Genomic DNA, 14704 nt, shown 5'->3' on the forward strand with positions numbered 1-14704 from the left:
CATTGGGCAGGTGACAGGAAAGGCTCAGCCATTATTTGCTCATTTTGCAAGTGTGTGAGAAAATCTCACCATACGGATGCCATACGGATGTCACACGGATGTCACACGGATCATTTGATGCGAGAAAATCGCATCCTCGCACTGCACACGGATCACTGTTTTGGTAACATTTGTGCGATTCTCGTCCGTCAAAAACGGACCTTTTTTTATACGTTGTGTGTGTCCCCGGCCTTAGGCCACGGTCACACTATCAGTATTTGGTCAGTATCTTACATCAGTATCTGTAAGCCAAAACCAGGAGTGGAACAATCACAGGAAACGTATAATAGAAACACGTCACCACTTCTGTATTTATCATTCACTCCTGGTTTTGGCTTCCACTCTCAATGGTAGATGGAGATTTGATGTTGTAGCTTGAGGCATACATTTTTACATTTTGATTTTCAATGGTCCAAGCAATTTCTGGCAGATATTTTACCATGGAGCAAAGAAAAAAAGAAAGATTAAAAAAAAAAAAAGAATCCACATGGTAAAACAACTGCTCAGTATGCCAATGTATGGCAGCCAGAAATGAGGACGTCCTGCCTTACTTATAGACATCGTTCTCCACTGGAAGAAGATCGTAGCTCATGGCCTGGAACGTTAATTCATGCAGGACTGGAGAGGAAGGATCGAAGCCACGATCCAAGATGATGAGCTGTGAGCGAGCTTTGTCCGGTCCCTGTGCACAGGAAAAAACAACAATCATAAGATCTACGGAGGAGAGTTATCAAAACCAGTGTAATGTCGAGTACTCGCTCCAGTACTAGCTCCAAAGCTCATTTCACAAAAGCCCTGACATACGTCCTGCCACAAGGGGGAGCTGTAATGGTGAGATAAGACTGGGATTCCCCGCTGTATAGGGTCGGACAATGCTGCACCATTTTCCATTTCTATGGATAAGATGTCAAGTTGGCAGATTTTACACCAAATTTTGGCTTTTTTTTTACCTTGGTCACCCCACCTGCATACCCACTTGTGAAGCCACAAGTGCTAAGAAGATCATGAAGACGAATCACACGATATATTATATATTAGGCGGGTGGTTTATGTCATGGAGGCTATGACTTTCATGTTGGCACACTGGTGGGCAGTGGTATGGCATTCTGTACTGAGACTTTTGTTGCATGCGCTGTATTAAAGGGTCATTTTCAGAATTATAGGCCACCCCGTATCCTAGGGAATAACCGACTGATTGCATGGTGTCTGACCCCCAGCAATCCCGAGATGGGAGTTCTGGATCCGGGGAACCAGTGTCCCATCTTGCACTGCATGGTGCGCCGGTGTGCGAGCTCGACCTCCTGACAGTGTGGCTCCCGGATCACAACAAGCTGAGCCCTTTATAGGGTATTGGCCCCTAAGTTACCGTATAGTCTTCTGCAGTAGTTGAATATTTAGTCAAACAATGACATAAGATTTAATAAAAATGCACAATTCTTTTTTTCCGATACATTTAGCAGAATCCATGCCTCACCTCCCCCATAGTGGGATCGTCAGCCTTGTACGCATCGAGCTTATCTTGGATCAGCTGTGCCAGCATTGCATTATCCTTATAATCTCTGCGGAGGAACACATGGGGTAATTACTGCCCTTATATAACCACCCGAGTTTACACATGAAACCATGGTGGTGCAGAGCTCCCACCATATCACGGGGTCCACGCTCACCCTCTGCCCCCACCCACATATATAACACCAGTGTTTTATTCTCATCCCATAGCCTGGTCATGGAGCTGTCATACGGCACGGAGAGCGAGCTCGGAGAAGATGCATCTGGGCTTCCAAAAGGACGAGAAGAACGGTCCTGCAAACACGGAGGGATGACCGACCAGACAGAAGGTCGATCTGCTCTACTATGGCCTCATTCACACACCTGTGTTTCGCCTACACGATCTATTCATGTTTTTTAAAAGGTCAAAATGTGAACCTCTTACCGATAATGGGAAGGTTCCCATGTCTGATTTTGATCATAATCTCCCATTCTAGTCAATGGGGTTATAACAAAAAATGGGACAGCACGCAGATGCCATCCATGTTGCATTGTGATGCTGAATGTTTTTTTACAGGTAGAAGAAGATAGGAAACTTTTTTAATGCTACCTGGACACATGGGCCCTAAAAAATCAGATGAAAAATGGTTAAAAAAAAACCAAACCTGACCCATGAATTGGGCCTAACCAAGAGGCAAGGAGCAAACAAACACTGGTTCTTTATGCCTTGAATTGGGGTAGTTTATGAGGGTGGAATCCAAAATGTCCAAGCACGGACTGTCCACGGGTCTCCTGACCTGAACTCAGTGGTCCCATATATGCCTATGAGGGTGATGAGTTCGGGTCAGGGGACCCGCAGCCAGTCCGTGCATTGTGGTCCATGTTCAGACCATATTTTATGGACAGCAGCTGTAATTCAGGTGCATCCAAGGTGGCATAGTGACCCCAGTTACTGTAGGAAGACCAAACAACTGACTTATTAAAAGGAACAATCCAACGGAAATATTGTATAGTTGACCTCTGATTACAAGGGAAAGCACACTCCTGGCTTTGAGCGCACACTCACCCACGGTAGCGTACGGCCGGATATTCTTTCAATGTAGCACACAAGGTGGCAAGTTGTTCTGCAAGACGTTCCAGGATGGGATTCTTCATCTGAGCCTTATGGGGGCTGTAAAAACTGTGGAAGGAGTCAGGGTAATCCAAAGAGAAAACCTGGAATAGAGAAAGCAGTAATTGAAATAATCATTTTTTTTTCTGCATCTTTGGCAGGAGAGTGACGGAAGGTGGGTGCTACCCAGCCAGAGGAAAGTTGCCTTGCCTAAAGGTCACCATACACAACAGATGAATGTCGTCTGAACCAGTATCTCCAAGATCAGCTGACCATTTAATATGTATGGTGAGGTCCTGACTCTCCACCCAGCGACAGATGTCAGGGGAGTAAAGGATGGAAAATGTTAAACTTCATGATGCCCAATCCTTTTGTTCTCACCAGAGGCAAGCTGGTGATATAGGTGTCTGAGAGCAGCTTTTTCCCCAATTGTCACATGTGTGGGGGTTCAGGAGGGATAGCGGTCATTTGTCTATATATCAGCCTAGAGGAAATCTGTCAGCAGGGTTTTGCTATTTTGGGGCAGAGAGCATGATTCTACCTATGTGTTACTTGCTCAGCAGCTTGCTGCAGTTTCAGTACAATCAGTGGTTTATCAGCAAGAGATTATCAATGCCGGACTAGTTGTTGCATGCCAGGCAGTCCAGATAATCTGTGTAACCCTGTCCCCACCACTGAGTGGCAGAACTATTTTTGTGTAAGGGCTCGAAAATGACTCATCCCTGATTACCAAGCCTGGAGATTAGAATATACTTTTCTCTTTTTGCTTGTGATATGAGGGTGGCATACAGCGCTTACCTGGGACTCGTATGGAAGGAAAGCAATGTTGATCTCAGTTAAGGTCTTGATGACCTTGGATGCTCGTGACTTCACCAGCTCATTGAACAGAGTGTCTGGACACGCTGAGGACAGAATATTACCCAAAGTCAACTCTGGAAGAAAACGCTGAGGAAGACACAATACAAGGACGGAGACAGAGGAGATCATGGGGAGGTGTTAGTGACGCACTTACAGTCAGTAAAGAAGACGTGTGCGGCTTTGTACTTAGCGGAAGGAGGATCTTTGAAGTCATTGATGAGAGAATGAACAGACTGCAAGAGAATGAGCAGTATAAGATAGAGCCAGGAGCACAAGGAAAGCATATGTCATCGGGGGCAAGGATTTGGGGCTGTGGGAGTTCACATCAGAAGCATCTCAATTTACAAGACATTTGTAACATCCATATTGGTATCTACCAACTCTTTTGCTGTTTATGATAGTGCTGCACTACCATTGTTCGCAACAACACGACTGTTCTGTTTAATTCTCTGGGATTTGTAGCGATGTCTAGACAGGAAGACGGAGGCTAATTCCTTGCCTTGATTCTTAATTACTTCCTTCTGTGTGCATATAGCAGAACAGCTCACTATATAATCCCCTGAGTCTGTCTACTTGCCAGTTATAAATTAAGCTTGACCTGGTCCACATCCCTGCTCTCTGCTCCTGTAGTGCTAATTTTGATTACCTGTATTCTGACCTTGGCTTGAATTCTGTCTATCCGCTTGCATTCCAATTCTATCCCTGACTTTGACCTCCTGGAAACAACTCAGCTTGGTCACTCTTCTTGTTGTCAGCTGGCTCCACCGGCCAGCAGATACTCTGTGGCCACAACCCACGGGTGCCTGTGTAAGGTGAGATCCCTGTACAGGGGTTAAAGGGTGAAGGATCTACTGGATGGAGTGACTAGCCCCAAGCCTGTCCGTGGAAACTCTTAATTGCTGTCAGGCTTCCATGCACAGAGCCCTTGTGACAAGTGAGTCGCCCACCAGGGCCGTGGGGTACTCGGCACCGGGTCTGGTCGCACTTAAAGGGGATGTCACGGTGGCTGTGACTCGGTCCGTGACCCTGGGCGCTCAAGTAGAAGGGTGGGGAAAGGTCTTTTAAGGGTTCAATAAAGTCTATATTCGTGATGCCACCTGTGGTGTTAGGTCAGAGGGGACCGACACAGCTTAAAGGGGTCCTCTGGGGTGGTGTTGTTGCAGCAAGATGGTAATGCTTCCCACAGGTGAAGCAGGGTCCCCAGGGCTCTAAAGGTGAATGGCAATGATGATGTATGCCGGTAAATAAGTGGAAGACACAGAGTTTGTAAAGTCTTTACCTGGTTTACTGGCAGTAACAGTCCACAGCTCAGGGTACCAGGAACAGGTGATGGAATGGCCCGGCCGGCCTGGAGGCAAAGGTAGATCCCTCTCCCAGGTGAGGTTCGTAATCCTTTCCTACTTGCGTCGATGTACGAGGTCCCTGCTGCCTGAAGCTTGCTGGCAAAGTACCCCTTCCTTCCCCTGTCCTGGGACAGGTACCTGTATGGCGGGGAGCTTGAGCTGTTTTACAGGTCTCTATCACGACCTGGGCTCTTCCGATGCTGCTTCGTCTTCAGGTGTGGTGTGGGCCAATTACGTACAGTTCAATGCCCTCCGGTTCCATCGCATGTCCTGGAGCACAACACGACCTCGGGCTCCCGGTGCCCGGTTACTGCGCTCTGGCTCTGAGGGTGCCCGGTCACAGTTCCCCTCTGAGCCCCATGCTTTCTCCACTGTGCTCCTTTCCTCAATTGCTCCACTACATTCAACAACCCCTCGGGTTCTCATCCTTCCCTGGAGCTGCAGCTCAGTCCTGGCTGCACGGTTCCATAGTCTGCTCTCTGCTCCAGACTTCCTTCTCTGTCCACTGTCTCTCTCAGACTGGCTAACTCCTCCTCCAGACCAGAATGCTTAAAGCTGAAGGAAGCTCCCCTGAATCCGGGTCCTGAGCTCCCCCTTCTGACCTGGATTCAGAATGTGTTGTGTGTAGGTGCTTACCTGGTAAAGAGAATCCCCCTTGCCTCCAAGCATGATATTACCTTCCCCGAAGGGAAAGCAACATCACTGTAACAACCGGTTACCTTGGGTGTTACACAAGTATGTTGGAAAAGACTTGAACTCTACATTTTCTATAAGAGACAGCCCTTCAGAATCATTTTATGTTTCTGCCTTCAGTTTCTGAGACAGGAAGAAACTGCATCAACTTCCTGTCAGCCATATTAGCTCTCAAGGGACTTATTTTTCTGTCACCTGGCCATCCAGAATTTCACTCACACTCTTGACATTAAAATATAAGAGAAATCTCTTCTTACTGTGCAGACATGTGACTGTAGGATGTGAAATGTGATCCTCTAGTATAGACCAAAGTTTATTTGTCCATCAGGGAGGAAGTAGCTAGCTCCTCCGATATCAATATAGCGGACAGCTTGGAACACCGTAACCACATGCAGAGAAAATCTCTCTCTCCTTCACGGATTTTAGTAAGTAACATCATCCATACACATGGATGTAAATGTAGATTCTAAAAAGAGTACATATATCAGATACACAGGAGAACATAAGAGTCACCGCCTTCCCAGGGTGTAGTGTCCCTTTAAATAGTGAAGATATTAAGTGAAAGTTAGTGAGGAGTCAAGACTAAAGTGTTAAACCGTGAGCAAAGATGAACACAAGACAAAATGGAGAACCAAAACAATGTAAAGGTCAGGCCAGAAGTGGCGCTTACATTGCAAATGTAACCCCATAGGAAATTTACAAAACTCAGAGATAGCCGGTGAGGGGAACACATTCCCAGATGGATCGTTTGTCTTTCGCCCGGCAGTCTTTGGCATGTATGGCCAGTATGACTGACTATAATGGACTAAATGTGTATGGCCTTATTGGTGCAACCAGGGTTCATCAGGCGAATGTTCATTTAATGATTATTTAAGTAATCTACCATGAGTGGCCATCTCTGGACAAGCAGTATGTAAACCACCGCTACCTGGAACCACAGACCAGGACCCTATACATAAGTGACAGTCCTACTGCTCTGCCTTCATGCTCAGTAATACAATTCTGTTTAAAGGGGTATTCCCATGTTATAATGTGATGGCATATCACAGACTGAATGAATGAGATGCATCCTCTTCATTTCGAGTAAAAGAAAATTTTAGGTACTCACCATAAAATCTCTTTATAAGGGCCTTCATTGGGGGGAAACAATGCTGTGTTCTCCAAGGAAGCGATAGCCTAAAGGAGATTTTGGGTACTCACCATAAAATGTCTTTCTTGGAGCCTTGATTGGGGGACATGGGAAGCTATTCTGTGCCCTACTTAATGAAGTGATAGAGAAAATAAGATTTTGGGTACTCACTGTAAAATCTCTTTCTCTGAGCCTTCACTGAAGGATGCAGCAAGGCTTATTTTGTCTCCCAATAAAGGCTCCAAAAAAGATTTTACAGTGAGTACCCAAAAATCTTCTTTTCTCAATCACTTCATTAAGTAGGACATAGAATAGCTTCCTGTGTCCCCCAATGAATGCTCCAAGAAAGACATTTTATGGTTACTACCTCAAATCTTCTTTCTCTATCACTTCATTAAGGGACACAGAATGGTTTCCTGTGTCCTCCAATGAAGAGATAGAGAAACAGGGCTGGTTGCAATTCCCAGCACAGCAGGTGGTCAGGATCGCTGCTGGAGAAGGAAAACTAAAGGTACCTTCACACATAACGATATTGTTAACGATATCGTTGCTTTTTGTGACGTAGCAACGATATCGTTAAGGATATCGTTATGTGTGACAGCGACCAACGATCAGGCCCCTGCTGGGAGATCGTTGGTCGCTGAATAAAGTCCAGAACTTTATTTCGTCGCTGGACTCCTGCTGACATCGCTGGATCGGCGTGTGTGACACCGATCCAGCGATGTCTTCACTGGTAACCAGGGTAAACATCGGGTAACTAAGCGCAGGGCCGCGCTTAGTAACCCGATGTTTACCCTGGTTACCATCCTAAAAGTAAAAAAAAAACAAACAGTACATACTTATCTACAGCCGTCTGTCCTCCAGCGCTGTGCTCTGCACTCCTCCTGTACTGGCTGTGAGCGTCGGTCAGCCGGAAAGCAGAGCGGTGACGTCACCGCTCTGCTTTCCGGCCGCTGTGCTCACACAGACAGTATAGGAGGAGTGCAGAGAAGCAGAGCGCTGGAGGACAGACAGCGGTAGGTAAGTATGTACTGTTTGTTTTTTTTTACTTTTAGGATGGTAACCAGGGTAAACATCGGGTTACTAAGCGCGGCCCTGCGCTTAGTTACCTGATGTTTACCCTGGTTACTGGCATCGTTGGTCGCTGGAGAGCGGTCTGTGTGACAGCTCTCCAGCGACCAAACAGCGACGCTGCAGCGATCCGGATCGTTGTCGGTATCGCTGCAGCGTCGCTTAATGTGAAGGTACCTTTAGATGGTGAACATAAATCAGTGGTCCTTTCATTCTCAGGATCAGTAAAGTTCCCAGCGGTTGCACCCCCTAAAGGTCTAGCGATATGCCATCACTATGAAACATAGGAATACTGCGTTAAGTATAATATAATTTTCACTTATAAATTCAGAGCACAGACCGTAGATTATATTAATGTTATAACCATTTGTTATTGTCAGGTTATTATATACGATCTTATTTTACCTTTTCAGAGGGTGTGATCAAGTACACGGCCTCCAGGCTAGGAAGAGGCTCCCTCCGCTTATTAATGTCTTCAACAACTGGAAAATAAAAAATTAGATCAAAATTACAAAAATTGTTTGCTAATGATTTTGGAGACCATACACAGCATAAGTGGCCGAACTGTGACCGGGACATGTCCCTTTAAGTCTGATGCTTTAGAAAAGTGTAACAGAGGGTATGCCTGCACCCACTACTCAGCTGCTTAGGCCGAAGTCGGGCATCCATGAAACATTGTCGTGTATGGGCCACCATGCAAGGACTGTCCGCAGGTCTCCTGACCTGAACTTCACTGCTTTATAAGAAGACATGAGGTTGTCGCAAACTTGGGTCAGGAGTCCTGCGGCCAGTCCATGAATTACAGTCCATACTAAGACAGACATCCAAATTCCTAAATTACGATATCTAAATTTCACTGTTAATATGCATTACGGCACTTTTGGTGTTTATAAAGGGAAGCCATTGTCAGAAAATGCTTTTTGTGTTAACTGCACCTTCAAAAAAAATTGGAAATGTTTTTTTTCCCCATATCACAATTAAAAAAATAAATAAAAATAAAATCTAACAATTTTCACAATGGTCATTGGGGGTTTAGACCATAACTTCCTATTGTTCCAGGAAACAACACATGTACAGTACATTAGCAACAATGGTAAGACCCATGACCTCATTTGTATTGATGCATCTAATGAGAGAGTGCAATAGTCATTGTGAAGAGACAAGGAGCAGTGTCAACTGTGACATGGCCCCTTGTGATTGGTGCATCCTGTGTTATCGGATGTGTAGAGAAGTGGTATCAGTCATTTTGATCCTGCCAGTGCTTATACAAAACATGCTGAAAAGCTTCTTGAAGTATAGGAAGTAAGCGTCTATAATGCCCTAATGGCCAGTGTGAAAACTGCAAAATTACTACCGTAATTTTCTTTTTTAATAAAGATTGTGATATTTGAAAAAAATTACAATTTTTTTTTTAAATACATTTACTACAAAAATGTAATTTACGCAGTAGGTAATTTTTTTATAAAAATTTCCCTGAAAGGGGTTATCTCAAGTTATGAAATGGGAAAAACTGCAAACCGCTTGTAAAAAAAAGAGCAACATTAGCAATTTATCTTATGGATGGAGCAATTTTTTAATGTTCTAGTTTTCTGTTTGTTGCCTGATTTACCGGCCACCTATGCAGTCTCTCACGCAAGGAGCACAGCACTTTCAAGCTGTTTTCTAGACCGTAGACGTCAGTCGAGGGAACTGTACACATGCTGGGCCATTTACCACTTCGTTTTTGCCTTGACTGCCATACTATGGTCATGGGACTCCCATAAGTATAGGGCCTGTGACAAATTCTCTGGCAAAGTGCTGGAGTGGAGATACGTTTCACTGAGGCTATTAGCTTCAGTGATTTGAATCCCAGAAGTTTGCTCCAGCACGCTATGTGGTGAGAGGGGTTAATCGGCCATTTTAAGGGCTGGCTTTTTGCGGACAGCCATAGAGCGGGTGGGAGGGTTTGTTTATGTTAACTATACCGAAACTGGTTGTTATATCCTGAGCGGGCGGATCCCAGCAGCTGCAGAGACTGGATACCATTCTGTATTGTATTCCTGTTTTGCCTGAAGGGCTGTGTTTATTTTTCACTTCACACTGGTTTATGCCACATGTATAGTAAACCAGTGGAAGATTTAAAGAGACAGTTTACCTTTGTCTACCTCAGTGTGCAGCCGAGTGAGCGGATATACCACAGGTCCCTGCTACTAAAAGGTACTACAGCCACTCTCTTAATCTGAAATAGCTGATAACAGGGAACTACAGATTGTAGTCACCCGCATAACAAGATGGACATAACGTAAAGGTTCGATTTCATGTGTCTTCGGTCCCTGTCAGCTTATGGTACGATCGTCTGATGCCACCACTCACTTGTAATTCCCTCCGTCATAATGTCAGTCATCTTGCAGCAGGAGGACAACATGCGTGTACTGAGCTGATCCACCACCAGAACCTGCGGGGAAAGGACGACAATATTATAAAAAGTAGAGGAAAATCACAAGTCACATAGCAGTAAAACGTTTAGTCCAACACTAATTTCCAGAATATAAGGGCTTTATACAGCAACCATACCCTTTGGCATGGCTTAGAGACTTCTGATACTGGAGAACAGAGATGTTCTCGCCATATGAAAATGTATGTTAGATTTCAAGTAGCAGAAATCTCTGTGCCATGTCAAAGTGGTCTGATTGATGTATAAAGCTTTTGGTTTTTGGAAATCAGGGTAGGTGTAGTATATTTCCTCCCCAAATACAAGCCTCTTAATTAGAATGTTACTGAAAGACTCACCTTCCACTCTCCTTTCTTCTTAACCTTCCGGATCACATCGTGCATAATCTCTGCAGGAGAAACAGATATTTGTGGTCATATCAAAGATGCGTGGATTCTACATACCGAGTGCTAAATCTAGGATGTTATACCAACACAAACAATATCCGTCAGTCATTGTGTCTCCATTAACAGTGCCATTACAGTGCCAACCCATGCCATGAGAGTGCCCTTCATAAATAGTGCCATCGGAATGCCATAAACAGGGCCATTACTGCCCGGGATAGATAGTGCCACAAGAATGACACCCCATAAACAGTGCCATCAAGATACCACCTCATAAGCAGTGCCATCAGACTGCCCCCATAATCCTTGCTATCAGACTGACACCCCAGAAATATTTCAGAGTGCCCCCCATGAACAGTGCCATTAAGATACCAGCCCATAAACAGTGCCATTAAGATACCAGCCCATAAACAGTGCCATTACACTGCCCCTAATAGTGCCATCAAGATACCACCCCATAAGCAGTGCCATCAGACTGCCCACATAATCCCTGCTATCAGACTGACACCCCAGAAATACTTCAGAGTGCCCCTCATAAACAGTGCCGTCAGAGTTCATCCATAGACCGTGCCATCAAAATGCCATCCCATAAATAATGCCAAACCATAACCAGTGTTCCACTCCATAAACTGTGCCATTAGAGTGCCACTTCATAAACTGCCATAAGAGAACTACCAATTAACAATGTCATCAGGGACCCCACAATAAACAGGTCAAAAAGAGTGCTCCATTATAAGCTGTGCCATCAGTCTCCTCCAAAAACAGTGCGCTCAAGGTCTCCTCCATAAACAGTGCCATCGCAGTGCTACAAAAGTTGTTTTGTCCAAAGTCCAAAACTCTTTCTCACTTCTTTTGGGATATAGAGTTCCAAATTCCCTTCAGTTTTTCCATACTTGTAAATTAAAGAGGTTGTCAGGTCATATATTTTATGGATGACTTATCCCTGATCTGCAGTACCCTGCTGCGGCCGTCAGACAGTGGAAAATGCTGCACATTACAGTTATTTTTATTATTATTATTATTATTTATTATTATTATTATTATTATTATTTATATAGCACCATTAATTCCATGGTGCTGTACATGAGAAGGGGTTACATCAAAATACAAATATCACTTACAGTAAACAAAACTAACAATAACGGACTGATACAGAGGGGAGAGGACCCTTACATTCTACAGGATTATGGGGAAGGAGATAGTAGGTTGAGGGTTGCAGTAGCTCCGATGGTGTTGAGGTGGCCGTGTGGTCTTTACAGGCTGTAAGCTTCCTTGAAGAGGTGGGTTTTCAGGTTTCTTTTGAAGGATCCAAAATTAGTGGATAACCGGATGTGTTGGGGCACTGAATTCCAGAGGATGGGTGATATTCGGGAGAAGTCTTGGAGGCGATTAAGTGAGGAGCGATTAAGCGTGGAGGAGAGGAGGAGGTCTTGGGAGGACCGGAGATTACGTGAGGGAAGATATTGAGAGATTAGTGTGGAAATATACGGAGGAGAAAGGTTACGGATGGCTTTGTAGGCCAGTGTTAGTAATTTAAACTGGATACGCTGAGAAATTGGGAACCAGTGAAGGGATTTGCAAAGAGGCGAAGCAGGAGTGTAGCGAGGAGAGAGATTAATTAGTCGGGCAGCAGAGTTAAGAATGGACTGGAGGGGTGTGAGAGTGTTAGAAGGTAGGCCACAGAGGAGTATATTGCAGTAGTCGAGGCGGGAGATGAATAGGGCATGCACGAGCATTTTGGTAGAGTGCGGGTTGAGGAAAGGACGGATTCTGAAAATATTTTTGAGCTGGAGGCGACAGGAGGTGGCGAGAGCTTCGATGTGCGGTTTGAAGGACAGGGCAGAGTCAAGGGTTACTCCGAGGCAGCGGATTTTAGAGACAGGGGAAAGTGTGATTTCATTTATTGTGATAGATAGATCAGGTAGGGAAGATATGCGTGATGGAGGAAAGATAATGAGTTCAGATTTGTCCACATTGAGCTTGAGGAAGCGAGAGGAGAAGAAGGCGGATATGGCTGATAGACACTCAGGGATTCTGGAGAGCATGGAGGTGACATCTGGGCCAGAGAGGTAGATCTGAGTGTCATCGGCATATAGATGGTACTGGAAGCCATAGGACCTTATGAGTTGTCCCAGGCCGAGTGTATAGATTGAGAAGAGTAAGGGTCCTAGGACAGAGCCTTGGGAGACTCCAACAGAGAGGGGGCGAGATGAAGAGGTGGTATGGGAGTAGGAAACGCTAAATGTGCAGTTGGCAAGGTATGAGGAGATCCAAGATAGTTAAGTAAACAAGGCAGCACACTGCAGCGCTAGAACATGCAAACTTGAAAACACGAAATTTGAACTGCATTACTGCACTAGAAATATGAAAAATGAGAGCGTTTAGCGCATAAAAATGGCCAATTTTATGTGTACCTGGTAGCCCCTTTACGGCATCTCTCTTATACCAGGTCCTAAACTTGCCTTACCTCGCTGAGAATAAACGTCTCCATCTGAACGGGTACATGTGAAACCTCTTCTTAGACTAAAATTCTCTCTCTCTGTGGAGGGGTATTGGACCTGCTGTAATTAAAACACCTGAAGCTAGAAGGCGGAGTGCACGATCAGAAGGCTAAAGAATACATTTCAAAAACCTGACCTGCACATCCAAACATAGACTCAGTGTGAACAGATGCTGAACCTAGAGTCGCCAACTCGTATAAGAGATCCAAGATAGGGCAAGGTCTTTCTTTGACCCCAAAGGAAGAGAGGATCTGTAGTAGGAGGCAGTGGTCAACTGTGTCGAAGGCAGAGGACAGGTCTAGGAGGAGGAGTATAGAGAATTGTTTGTTAGCTTTGGCTGTAAGTAAGTCGTTAGTAATTTTGGTCAGGGCAGTCTCAGTGGAATGGTGGGGACAGAAGCCAGATTGTAGGTTGTCAAAGAGAGAGTTAGATGCAAAGTGAGAGGAAAGTTCAGCATGGACATGCTGCTTAAGGAGTTTGGAAGCAAATGGGAGCAAAGATATGAGGCGATAGCTGGACATACCGCTTGGGTCAAGGGATGGCTTTTTAAGGATAGGTGTGATTGTGGCATGTTTGAAGGCAGAGGGGAAGGTACCAGAAGTTAGTGAAATGTTGAAGAGATGGGTTAGGAATGGGATTAGTGTGGTGGTGAGGTTGGGGAGGAGGTGGGATGGGGTCAAGTGCACAAGTGGTGAGGTGTGATTTGGAGAGAAGATGAGCAAGCTCCCCTTCAGAGATTTTGGAGAGAGAAGTTATGGGGTTTGGGCATTGGTCTCATACAAAGGGGTTGTGGTGGTTGGACAACAAAGACTTGCCTTGTTTGGTCTATCTTATTTTTGAAGTGCGTGGCAAAGTCCTCGGCAACGATTAGGGAACTCGGAGGGGGCAGTTGTGGGCGGAGGAGAGAGTTTAAAGTGTTGAACAACTGTTTGGGGTTGTGGGATAAGGAAGATACGAGGGTTGTGGAGTAGGCCTGTTTAGCAGAGGTGAGAGCTGATTTGAATGCCAGTGTTGCTTGTTTGAGTGCAGTGAAATCTAGACCCCAGTCCAGAGCCTCTCACCTAGCCAAATCAGTTCTCATGCTTCGCACTGACGAGGGCCAACAGCCCGAAACACCGTGTCTGCGAATTGAGATACTGATTTGGCTTTTATCCTAAGTCATATTGCATGACTTGTTAAAGGGTTGATTGTGACTTGTAGGATCGCTACTTCCAACAGGTGGGGCTATAGAGTTTAAGTCCTATTTTTCTCAGAAGAGGCAATTTGCAGTTCAATGTATACGGCCACCTAACAACAACTGATCAGTGGGGATACTGGGTGTGACTCCCACCAATCTGATATTGATGACAAATCCTGATCATAGGTCCTCAATTTCATTGTTATTCTGTTACATGCAGAAAAACTGAACCACATGATGTGGATCTGTGACTGTTGCTTGCTGTTTCAGCTGTGTGCAATTCCTCATCCTCTGCTATTTGGTGTTCCTCCCTTTACTCCCCGGTGTTCCTCTTTTTTGTCTGAGTGGATATTTGTATGTTTGGTATGTTCATTTATCCCTGTACATCCTCCCTTGTTAGTCTGGTTGTTGTATATGATACACTATTTACTTTCCACTTCCCTGGGTGGAGGAGGGGGACAGATATAGGGCTGATTCAGG

General features: G+C 45.1%; 1 protein-coding gene across 2 annotated transcripts in view; it reads right to left on the reverse strand.

The window, feature by feature from the left end:
* STXBP1 (syntaxin binding protein 1) overlaps nucleotides 1-14704 on the reverse strand; it is a 66895-nt gene that overhangs the window by 36753 nt on the left and 15438 nt on the right. For both annotated transcript variants that reach the window (XM_069748363.1, XM_069748362.1), the window contains exons 2-9: nucleotides 10502-10551; nucleotides 10085-10166; nucleotides 8138-8214; nucleotides 3651-3729; nucleotides 3437-3540; nucleotides 2594-2742; nucleotides 1514-1598; nucleotides 591-721 (exon numbers count right to left, since the gene is read on the reverse strand). In XM_069748363.1, coding sequence (XP_069604464.1) covers nucleotides 591-721; nucleotides 1514-1598; nucleotides 2594-2742; nucleotides 3437-3540; nucleotides 3651-3729; nucleotides 8138-8214; nucleotides 10085-10166; nucleotides 10502-10551 — 757 coding nt within the window. The remainder of the gene's footprint in view (nucleotides 1-590; nucleotides 722-1513; nucleotides 1599-2593; nucleotides 2743-3436; nucleotides 3541-3650; nucleotides 3730-8137; nucleotides 8215-10084; nucleotides 10167-10501; nucleotides 10552-14704) is intronic.

This window comes from Ranitomeya imitator, chromosome 2 (assembly GCF_032444005.1).
Source record: "Ranitomeya imitator isolate aRanImi1 chromosome 2, aRanImi1.pri, whole genome shotgun sequence".
NCBI classification, from domain to species: Eukaryota; Metazoa; Chordata; class Amphibia; order Anura; family Dendrobatidae; genus Ranitomeya; species Ranitomeya imitator.